Consider the following 12,027-nt stretch of genomic DNA (forward strand, 5'->3'; position numbering starts at 1 on the left):
TATTGCATTAAATATTTTCTGTATATCAAACATTTAAAAATAATTTTCTATATTTATTAAACGACTATATTATAAATATATATGTACGTAATATTGTTTTTATATAGATTGTAATCGTTCAAGAGGTAACTCAATATGATTAAAATAAAATACATTTATTCTCGTTGGAGAACGAACAGACAGACATCGGCCGATAACCATGAAATGCGAATCTCGCGATATCGTTCTTTATCTACGTATTGATAACGTTTCTCTTGGCCATTTATCTTTAAAAAATGATCATCGAAATGATGATTCGAGCAGATTGAAAAATTTCATACGTTTAACCGATCCGATAATATTGCATTCAAAACATCTCAATAATCATTATAATTTTTATGTAATTTCCACGCTTCTCTGTTTCTCTTTATTCGTTGCTCTTTATCAGTTTTATTTCTATCGCTTTTTCTTCTTCTTTCTTTTTCTTTTGTCTCTTTTTTTATTGTACAGAGTAAGAGATATTTTCTTCTCTTTTAAATTATTTTCTAATATTTTCATTACTTCGAAAAGAGTAGAATAAATTTTAATCACGTTATATATATATATATATATATATATATATATATTTCTATTAATCAAAATAATTACAATTGAAACTTTTATCTATTGAATTTCCATGGAGAAAAATAAAATTTGCGGGTTCTCGAAAAGAAACTCTTTCGGCAATAGTTCCATACATTTTCAATAGGAGTCACATCTTTCTCGTATCTCTTTCTCTTTCTCGCGTACGATCTTATCTAAACCTTTATGGCCGTTTTATCGATTGAACTTTGCTCCTGAACGTGCCAAGGACACGCTCCGACGAACACTTCCTTCAGAATAGTTCGATTTTCTCAAGAATCGATCGATGGATCAGACGAGCTAAGTCTCAAATGTTTTTCTCTCGAAATATCGTTCTACCAACGTTTGCAATTTTCTTCGCGAACGGACAGAGAGAAATTATTACTATCGACACGCTATATCGCAAAAAAAACAAAGAGTCATGTCGAACGTTGATTCTGAGAGTATACAAGAAATAAAAAAGTTATTCGGTCGATATATAAATTGTATACATATATTATATATATATTATATATATATATATATATATATATATATATATATATACATATATAAAACGAATTTTTGTCTTTTGGTCGAAATTTATTTTTCTAGTTTGAGTTATATCACTTTTTTATGGTTATATCGGAAACTTCGAAAAAAATAGTTTTGCATTGTTCGAAATACATTGTTAGAGATGAAACCTATGAAATTGTAATACTTCAATTTCAAACAAAACTAGAGATTACTTACGGCACGAAAAAATTGTTGCATGTGCGCTGGATCCGTATCAACGATTAATTTGAAAATTTCCTTATGTCTGACCTCTTGTAGAACTTGTCTATAAGATCCAGGTCCTGCCTGACGTATATACATTTCTGTCCTCGTTGATGGTGGTGATTTTACAAGATCCTGTAGTTTAAATAAACCTACAGACAAAAAGAAATAGAATCATAGGCTTGTCGAGATAATACAAATAAATAATCTATCGATTATTTATTATTGATTAGAATAAATTAATATCGCTTATTACGAAAGAATTAATTTAATAAATCTACCTTATAAAGCATTTTTCATCTTAAAATCATAAATAGAAAAAAATCACGGTATTATAAAATATGTCATAAATTGTAAACTCGATGTATTACGATGTATATCACGTAGAAAGAATAAAAATCCTATAAAAATGTTCTTTCCATCTTTTTATCACTTTTTGATTGTGTGTGGTATACACGACATATATATACACACAATATATATAGACGTATATATCTAGAGTGGCAAAGAACATGATTTTGAGATGCGAGAAGTCTTTCGTCAAGCGTGAAAAGTTAAAAACGTAGTCGTGCTATGCGCTTTAATGTGCTTCTGTCGTTCGTGGTGTCCGCAGGGGGAAAGAACAAAAGGTGAAGGAAAGAAGGATAATTCAATTTGTTGGAAAACAATGGAGGCCTTGGTACCGTACGAAGAGAACTCGACGAAGTGGCAATCTGTAGTCTCTTTATAACAGCTTCTACCTTGTTCGAAAAACTCGTGGGGATGATGGTGGCAAGAGAGAGAGAAAGAGTGAGAGATAGATAAAAATATAGATAAATAGATAGATAGATAGATAGATAGATAGATAGAGAAAAAGAGAGAGAGAGAGAGAGAGGAAGGTGGGAGAGGGAGAGAACAGGTCGTCGATCCCTCATCTAATTCGATCTAGTACTTTCGACCGTCACAATTTTCTTTCTAACGTTAATCTCGTTCTACTGGTACTGCGTTCAACTTCTCGCGTTTATCTTTAAACGAGAATACATATCTATATACTATTACATCTATAAATGAAAAGCAAAAGAAAAGAAGAAAAGAAGATGAAGAAGAAAAAAGAACGAATAAAAACAGCACATTCCTTAGAGAATACCAGGAATATTCCTCGTTTGTATATTTTCATTTTATTTTGAAATCACTGATTTTGAGCGACATCGTAAAAGAAAGTAAGAGAAAGAGATAGATAGATAGAGAGAGAGAGAAAGAGAGAGAGAGAAAGAGAGAGAGAGAGAGAGAGAGAGAGAGAGAGAGAGAGAGAGAAAGAGGAAGAGAGAGAGTGGGAGAGAGATAATGGGGGTAAGAGATGGAAAGATAAAAGAAATAAAATAAGAGAGAAGAAGGATGAGGAAAGGGGTAAAAGAGACAAATTGCAGAAAGAGAGACGCGAGAGAAAACTTTCGCTGAAGCTCTTCTCGTTGTTCTTGTTAAAAACGTTAAATTGAAAAATAACAAACTTCGTCTCTGTAGATGCATCGTCCAATTACGACGTCTCGTTCACCGCGGATGCGACTCCTTGTATAGATACGCGCTTGCGCGTTTTAAAAAGATCCAGAGAGAGAGAGAGAGAGAGAGAAAGCAAAGAAAAGGAGGTAAGCGTTCAAGGGTAGGAAGAAAGTCTACTTTACGGAGTAACCCACTATTACGAGAGAATGGTTAGAGTTTATAGTTAGAAAATTTATGACGTGATACCGAGGATAGTATGTTAGGACCACCAAAAAGAATTTAGGAAGACTCCACTTCTTTATTGTCATTTCTTCTGACTTCCATTTACAGTAACAACATTTAATAATCTATTTAATTTATTTATTATTCCGATCGATCTTAATTCATCTGATGAATTATCTAATGTTCTGAACTTTGGTAATTCTATATTAATGTATTTGTATTACATAGTATTATTCAATTTTTTATCCCAGTTTACAAGAAAGATATAAAATATAAGATTTTTCGTAGATATTAATGTATATATATAATGTGATCTCGAAAGATTATCGAAAAAATTCATTCCTTTGAAAAAAATTAATAGATTTCAGATGAAAACGTTCTAATCGGTGATAATAATTTGAATGTAATTTAATTGCTTGTTATAAGAAATCAATGCTCGTTAACTTCGAAAGAAGAGGCTAAAACTTATACATGAACGTTATTATAAGTCGTAGGTACTTACTTACTACTTACCTACTCGAACGAAGAAACTTATTCGCGATTTTTTATCTCGCAATTAATAAGAAGTTCCTGAGTGTCCGAGAGAATATGAAAATCCTCGTTCTTCTCGTCATTTAATCTTTGCGTGCTAATGCCATTTACTTTATACTCATCTCGTTATTAGGATATTACTCTTTCATAGTGCCGTAACTTTAATGAGTAAAAAATAGAAAGAACGGTTATAATCCATCGTAAATTTGATCGGTCACGACTTTTGGTAGTCGAAATTTTAACATTCGAAATTCGTGGCATCCGAAATACGGTGGATAGACGAAAACTATTTTCTACTCTTCAAGTTTTAACGAACACTAAAACGGGACGTTACTCCGCTGATGAATATTTGAAGGGGCGTGTATGGGAATATTCTCCTTGAAAATGTTACACTGTTGAAATACCACCGAATATAACCGACAGATATATATTGTAGATAAGTATGGAGGTGAACGTGCGTTGGTCTGTTTCATCGTACGATATAAAATCTCTTAAATATTACTAATATTGAGAGATTTTTTTTCAGGGAAAGTGTAATAGATGTAATTAATATATAAGAAGGAGAACGATTTCAAGAGTTTATGTAGGTTAGATATAATCTTATCTCGGAAGTGCACTTATTTTTAATCATTTCATTGAATCGAGTTCTACGAATTTTATGCGATTAACAAATATAAGATTTTTCTTCTGTCTTGATAAATACGTATTCTTTTGAAAGTTAATTCAAGATATATTTTCTCGTTATGTTTAAAGCAGAAGAAATTCGTATACAAAAATTAAAATTATTATAAAGATTTGTTGTTCATGGTTCGAATGTATCGAGCTTATCAAAACGAAGTGAATAATACTTTCTATTACAAGAACGATAGATGTTACAACCAATAAACATTCGATTCTAATAAATTCGTGCGTGTAGATACACGACTGATATATATTCGAAACGTTCATTTCGGTACTTCCAACCGTTTTATCGCGCGTAAAAAATGTTAAGATTTCTAAGTATGGCCAAAAAGAGATCTTAGTATTCATTTTTTAAGGTTGTTGTTAAGATAAGAAAAGACGTGAAGAAGGCAAAAGCCTTTCTGTACGAATAAATTTGTCTTCCTTTCGTTTTCTTTTAGAGTTGAAAAAACATGTTGAGATTTATGTTGACCTTAATGGCTTCTTTTTCTTTTTTTTTTTTTTTTTTTTAAGCAGAACTCGTTTCCTAAACCGAGTTGAATCGTATTTGAAGATCACCATTAAAACGGAATATAAAGGAGAAAATGTTGGGTTTCACGTTACAAGGTTTACAGAGTCGCGCTTAAACGCAGTTACGTCCGCGTGGATATGACAGTTCAACATTTTTCGGGTTCTATCCGCGTTACTACGAGCTACTATCATCCACCACTTACACCAACTGATTCCAACATTCTGTTTGCATGAAAACGTCGACATATCCAAAAGATATTTCAGAAAAAAATCTATATACGATCTAATGGAACCTAACAAGGTCGTTTGATCTTGCAACATCGTCGAAATAAATTGTTAAAAATGTTTTTTCGTTTTGCGTACGATAAAAATTAATTGCCTATGTAGTTTTGATAAATGAATAGAGTGCCGGTTGTATACTACTCCACGAAGGGATATGAATTTTAATTAACTTTACCCTTCTGCAAAGGAGAACTCGTTGAAAAGGTACTGCACTCACCATAATCCTCTTCGTAAATGATGGCAACTCTGGTCCAATTCAGAAAGGACATGAGATCCTTAAAGGCTTTGTTGAGGTGATCTTGAGCCGGGTAAAGATTTATGCTAAATTCCTTGAACGTTGGCTCAAAGTCGACCCTTGCTTCAAGATGAGGTACGTCTAAAGCTTCGCATATACTTTGTATGTGGGCTCCTAAAAGAGGATCCGAAGGTCCAAAAATACCTTGAACGGATCTCGATAGCTGCTTACAAGCTGAAACATCCAAATTTTCTTTCTCATTTCGTATTGTAACTACTCAAACGTAAGATCAACATCTAAAGCCGTTTTGATCATACGAATTCGCTGATATATTTTACTTCGTCGTTTATATGTTCGTTTTATTTTTTTTAATTTAGCACATTTGCTTCGCTAAGATGATGAGAAAAGGAGGAAGATAACCGTAGTGGCAAAAAAAGCGATGTGATTTTGCGACTTCAAGTCGAAACTCAAGAAAAAAGGGTTGTGAAAATCGAAGAATTGTTTCTGACAGGTCGATTTCATATTGCTTGATCTGGTGCTTTCGAAAATTCTATGTAAGATACGAGACGATGTATCTTCATCCGATGCAATTCATAAACATCTAAGTACATTGATCTTAAAAGAAAGTACATTGTATCGAATAATCAATCATTAATATACTTTCAATGATGCAACTTTTCCCATTTTTTTAACGAATAACAATTACAAATTTTGTCTTACATTTAAATGAAATGATAACGTATAAAAAATAAATACTTTCTACCATTTAGAAATATCTATAGTATTGATGGATTACTCTCGTTTCTACGGACAATTGAAAAGTTTTATGCAAAACTTTTCCGATCGTCTGTCTCTGTTTGGCACTCGATCGAATCTGTATACGCAGGTAGGCTACTTTGACGATCATCAATAGCGATGTATTACGTACTGAACCGGACTGAACTGATGGGATATGGACGGACATGATTTACGACTCTTACGTGTACATATCGTCGATGAAAAGCGAGTAGAATGGAGAGTGAAATTGATACGTTCTAGAAGGGTCCGTTTCCTTATCCATTATCGTTTCAGTTACGAAACGCAGGAATACGTTTTCTACGATTTTTTCTTTTTTTTTTTTTTATTATTTTTTTCTTTTTTTTTTCTTTATCTTGAAAATTATTTCTGGCATGTATTATTATTATCTAATGGCGTTGACATCGGCGTCAATATAGACAGGATCTATAGAGGAAATAGGAGAGGACGAACGAACTCGAATTTGAAAATACGCTTGTCGCGTTTAAGCACACTCCGCACCGTTTTGCGGACAACATACGAATTATTCATGAGTAGTTCCGGAATTTCTTTGTTTTGAATCGCAAGGGTAGAAACGACGGTTGTATGTATTCCAACCGGATCATCACATACATGTCATATTGATGTTGTTATCCAACAATGAGTGTTGGATGCTTTTGCATTGAACAGTTCGAACTATATATATGACTCTAATTAACTTTCGATTGTTACATTCTGTATTTTTATTATATGACGAAAATATTATTCGAAGATAAAAGAAAAATTAAATTTACTAACATTACTATCATCATCATCATCGTTATCATAATTCTTTAACGATCGCATTCTTTCCCTATCCAAATTTATTATTTCTTATTCCTTAACATTCATACATAATACAGACATATCTCATACATACATACATAATACATATATATATATATATATATATATATATATATATATATATATATATTCAATACATATATGATTTCAACAAGAAAATAAACTTGAACGTTGAAAACTGACACTTACTTTATGATCTAACGTTCTGCTTTCTTTTTTGTTGAAAATTAATTCAAATACCTTTAATATTGAATTGTCGTAATTACGACTATTCGAAAATGTTTCATTTTTATAAATATCGAAGACAATTATTTCTGATTATATTTTATTGCGAATAATCTTTTATAGAATAATAATATTTTCTGTGGACACATCTCAATGTTATTTTCACGTTCTGATTACTCCCCCAACGATTTATATTACATTCTTCGATCTATAGTATGGAAATCGATGACATCGAGGAAGCCATTCCAAATCAGCGACGAATCTATCGACTATCCTTCGGTATTTGGTTCCGAGCGAGTCATCGACCGATAGGTTGCTGCCTACAGCCTATCGAGTTTAAGCGCATTCTTTCGGAAAACCCGCTCGTGCTCATTCTGTAATTGAATTTTTTTTTCATATCTTTACGATATATGAATGTAGCCTAAAGAGTATAGCAAGTAATTAATGACGAAATGTTTCGATTACTACTTAAATCGACGTTTTTAAGTAATAAAAAAAAAAAAAGCAGAAAGAGAAACTTATAAAAATTCCAAAGAATTTCAATCGCATTTTTATTTATTTATATTTCAATAAAATGTATCGTCTTTAACTCTATAAAAGTTAATACTTCTTCTATTACCGGATATAATTTTTCCATAATTGCTTTCTCAACGTAGTTCTCTTTCTCTCTCTCTCTCTCTCTGTCTCTTTCTCTCTCTCTCTCTTAAATCTACACACGTATCGTATTTTACGGTGTCCATCTAGAACCGTTGATCGTTCTGGAAAATTCATGAAAATTCGTACTGAATCGATTTTTCTAACGTGAATTCAATTTTCCAAACGTTCCTCGCTTACTTCCTCTCTCTTTTTTCCTTCCTTTTTTTGCGGACTTTACTTGGATTCTCATAAATGAACGACGCAATAGTAAGTACTCGAAATATAAAGAAGATACACCTCGTATAAATAACAATTTTCTAGCAAGACCTTCTATAGAAAAGGATTTGTATGTATGATTCTAGAAAGAGCTTTCGCACAATGGACTAGTTGCAATATACCGTGTCTGGAGATTCACTCTGTTTCTCTATTGAGTAGATGTGTGTTGTATAAGGTAGAAGAATTTCTGAGATAGATAAAAAAGGAATAAATAGAAGGAAGAAAGAAAGAAAGAAAGAGAGAGAGAGAGAGAGAGAGAGAGAGAGAGAGAGAAAGAGAGAGAGCGATAGATCAATATCACGCAGTAAAAAAATTTACGAAAAATATAATTATAATTTGTTTCAATGCATACAATTAAAACTAAGTTCATGTAAAAATATTAGACCTCATTTTAATTTCGGAGCAAAAAAAATACTTTTTCAAAAATTTGCGGGATCTCTTCTTGAATACGATATTATGTAACGGACCAAAGCCTGACGCAATTGCCTCGAAAAGGGTAGTAGTCAGTCTTAAAGGGGATACTCGAGGATTTCAGCCAATCAGAAATATGCTCTGAAAATTGTCGACGCTTATGTCCAGTATAACATGAATCAAGTCACTAGGAAATATATATCTTGAAGAATACTTTCTCGTTCCAATGATCATTTTCTTTTTAATATTTTTCTTTTCTTTCTTTTTTTTATCGAGAGATTACATTTTTTCAACATTTTTTATTTTGATAAAAAAAATTATATTGATCTATTTATCTACGTATCCATTTATATCAATATACATTATATGTGTTATACAAGATATTCGTGCATCAAAAAAAAAAGGAAAATAGAAAAAAAAGAAAAGACAAGTATATACTTCAATATATTTTTTAAGAAATATTACTTACATATTAGTTAAGCATATACTTCATATCGACTGGAGCATCCTTAATTCGTGTCTTATCGAAATATATCGACCTGGATTTCTTTAGTCTTTAAAAAGCATCTTACTATTCAACCATGAATTTACGTATTGGACGTGCCATCTCAGAAATAAGGAAAAGCTTTTTCTTGTTTGAGAGAATCTAATATACATATATATATATGAATATCCTTAACTTGCAATGATGACCATGCTTATGATGCATTTTCGCTTAAAAACTATTCCCTCTTGTTGATGAGTCTTGTTGAATGAGCTTGCAGATTGAAGATAAATATTTTCGATATTTCCGTTTTGTACAAATCAATAAATTTATATTAAATACAAAACATTTATAATAAATAAGACAGCCTTTTAAATTGTAATGTCGGATTGTAAATAATATAACCTATACGTATAAAATAAAAAAACGATCACATACTTCCTTTCTAAGTTTTACTTTTTAAATACTTTTAAATTCAAGAATTTTATATTCGTATTATATTTTATATTCCTATATTTCTTATTAATCGAATCAATTTGAATGTGCCGTTTTCATTAAACCGCTAATTAACTGATATGAAACTAACTTTGTGTGAATATTTGATATATAAATGCATGATACAGATGATTTGTTTGACATTATTACAAATTCATTAGATGTTTGTCACGTTATAGAATATTTTAACGTTTGTATTTTTTTATTCTTTTATTTATTCATTTATATGTTGTTAATATTTACCTTTTTTTGACGTCCGAAAAGAGTCATCCTTAGGCACATATTGAATATCGTAGACCAGTGTTGTATTTGGCAAAAGAGTCTTATCCTTATTGATCTTATATATTGCGTATTTAAAAGCTAATTCCGAGGGACTGTCCTTCTGATCCTCCGTGAAAATAGCACCTGTAACAGATTCGAAACAAATATTTAATATTGCACAAATTTTATTTTCTATAAAATAAATTTAATTATAAGGCGAAAAACAATTAGAGCATAGAAGAATCAAAAACAACTGTCACGTTGTCAGGTTGATATAACGTATTGCTTCATTTACTTTATATATTAGACACTGATACTACTCGTAGTATATGTGCGTACATGCACACATACACTTTTATATATATATATATATTGCTACATTACCATCTTCCTTTAACTTCAATTAATGATTTTACCATTGCACAAGTAGATGGAGAACCAGTTTTAATTAAATTCGAATAATTACCGTACCTGGTGTCATGCTTTTCGCTTAAGAAATTGCGTCGTTTAAGGAGTTACTATCGTTGAAGGAAAAGCGAAGAAACTTTCGGAACTGAAGGCTATGAAAGATTATTAAATAAAATGATTTTTATTTTAATAAATATATTTTTGCAAATTTTTTTCTACAAGTTCATCGCGCATCATTACAAATCTGTATTATCGTTACAAGTTTGTCTTATTAAAATAAATATTTGTTCATAATCAATAAATATTATTCAATACCATAATTATTCAATACCATAATTGGATTCATAACATATTTATTCCACAATTTTCAGCCTTGTTAATTATTCCAATATTATGACATCACGAAATATAATTTTTTTCTGATAACTGGTTTTATTCGTTTTCATTTCAAAATGGTCCTAGTTATTCGAAGGTTATTACTCGTACTTTCTAGCCAATCGTAATCAAGTTCATTTGATAAGAGTAATATAAAATGAAACTTATCCGAATGAAATTTAATTGATACGACGATAACTGAAATTATGTTATGTTCTTGATTAGGGGTTTGGATAAGTTCCTTCGTGAAAAACGAAACTTCATCTTCTTCGGAGGTAAAACTTTCTTAAGAGTTAATTCACCGAAAGAACGAATCAATCTTCGTTCTTCGTTGGTATCGCTTCGAACGATAATTAAATGAAATTAATTAATCAACTTTTTAAGAGATAAACTTATTGGTATTCTACTTGTTACTTATTTTTCGAATATAATTATCTTCTTATCGTAAAATATAAAGATCTTGTTTAGAAGAATACCAGATGACATACATATATATAAAATTATATCAATCAAATATATAATATATATATATTATAGGACACATTGATATTATAGAATGATACGACTGTTCGTGACATCATACATAAGTACATCCATTGTATAATTATACGATAAATCACCTTTACATTGCTATGTATATCTAATTATAATAGCCGCATGTGAGTGGCTATAAATCAAACTGGGTAAGCATTTCTCAAAACGATGCATTACTCGCACATATCTATATTTATCGGCATAACAAATCCCTTAATTATCTTCTCAGATATAACCATTAACGAGATATGATACATTGTGATAATAATTATATACTCGAAAGAAAATGATAAAAGTTTTTCACGACTATTATCAAATGAAAGCCTACGGTAACTCCGTTGTTCGTACTAAACGTTGAATCGAACGAAAGACGTAACCGTTAAATCGATTCCCTAGAGATAGAACTAGGAATCCGTATTTCTCTCTCGCATTCGTTCTTTTTTTATCTTTCTTCTCTCATATTCGACGCACGATAGGAATATGCTTCGTCCCACGTATCGGCACTTATCTTCGAATTCGCATTAAGATTCGAATAGGGATATACGCGTTTCTAGTTTATCGAGATTTCAGCTTACCCTTAGGTACGATCAAATGCTATTTTATTCCAATCATTTATTCGTTAATTATGTATATGTTACAATATTTTTACGAACATGATCAATCTTCTTTTTTTAGAATCGATTTATATTTAAATAACAAAATACATTCAAACAACTTTTTTTTCTTTTTTTTTTCTTTTTTGACAATTAAACATTTATCAAACATACAACATTTATATAAGATATTTTTTTTATACTATCATTAATACAACTCCAAGGATAAATATTTTTCCATGAATAAAGCTAATTCGCAGAATTGTGTTACAAGGATTGAATTGTAAACGATTGAGAGTAGTACGAGAATGGAATCGAATTTATTGAGATTCCAAAGACTCGATAAAGATTCCCACGTTGAAAAGCTTTACTACTATTCTTCTCGAACATGACAAAAGAACTTCTTTATATACATA

The 12,027-nt window shown here is 30.9% G+C and overlaps 1 protein-coding gene across 9 annotated transcripts in view; it reads right to left on the reverse strand.

Annotated features, from left to right (window-relative positions):
• Nucleotides 1-12,027, reverse strand: part of LOC124426630 (glutamate receptor ionotropic, kainate 2) — an 86,718-nt gene that overhangs the window by 31,756 nt on the left and 42,935 nt on the right. For all 9 annotated transcript variants that reach the window (XR_006942770.1, XM_046968545.1, XM_046968544.1 and 6 more), the window contains exons 3-5: nt 9,684-9,845; nt 5,276-5,527; nt 1,333-1,508 (exon numbers count right to left, since the gene is read on the reverse strand). Coding sequence is in view for 8 of the 9 variants with exons in the window: in XM_046968545.1 (XP_046824501.1) it covers nt 1,333-1,508; nt 5,276-5,527; nt 9,684-9,845 (590 nt within the window). In the remaining variant the exon portion in view is untranslated. The remainder of the gene's footprint in view (nt 1-1,332; nt 1,509-5,275; nt 5,528-9,683; nt 9,846-12,027) is intronic.

Source organism: Vespa crabro, chromosome 9 (genome assembly GCF_910589235.1).
Source record: "Vespa crabro chromosome 9, iyVesCrab1.2, whole genome shotgun sequence".
NCBI classification, from domain to species: Eukaryota; Metazoa; Arthropoda; class Insecta; order Hymenoptera; family Vespidae; genus Vespa; species Vespa crabro.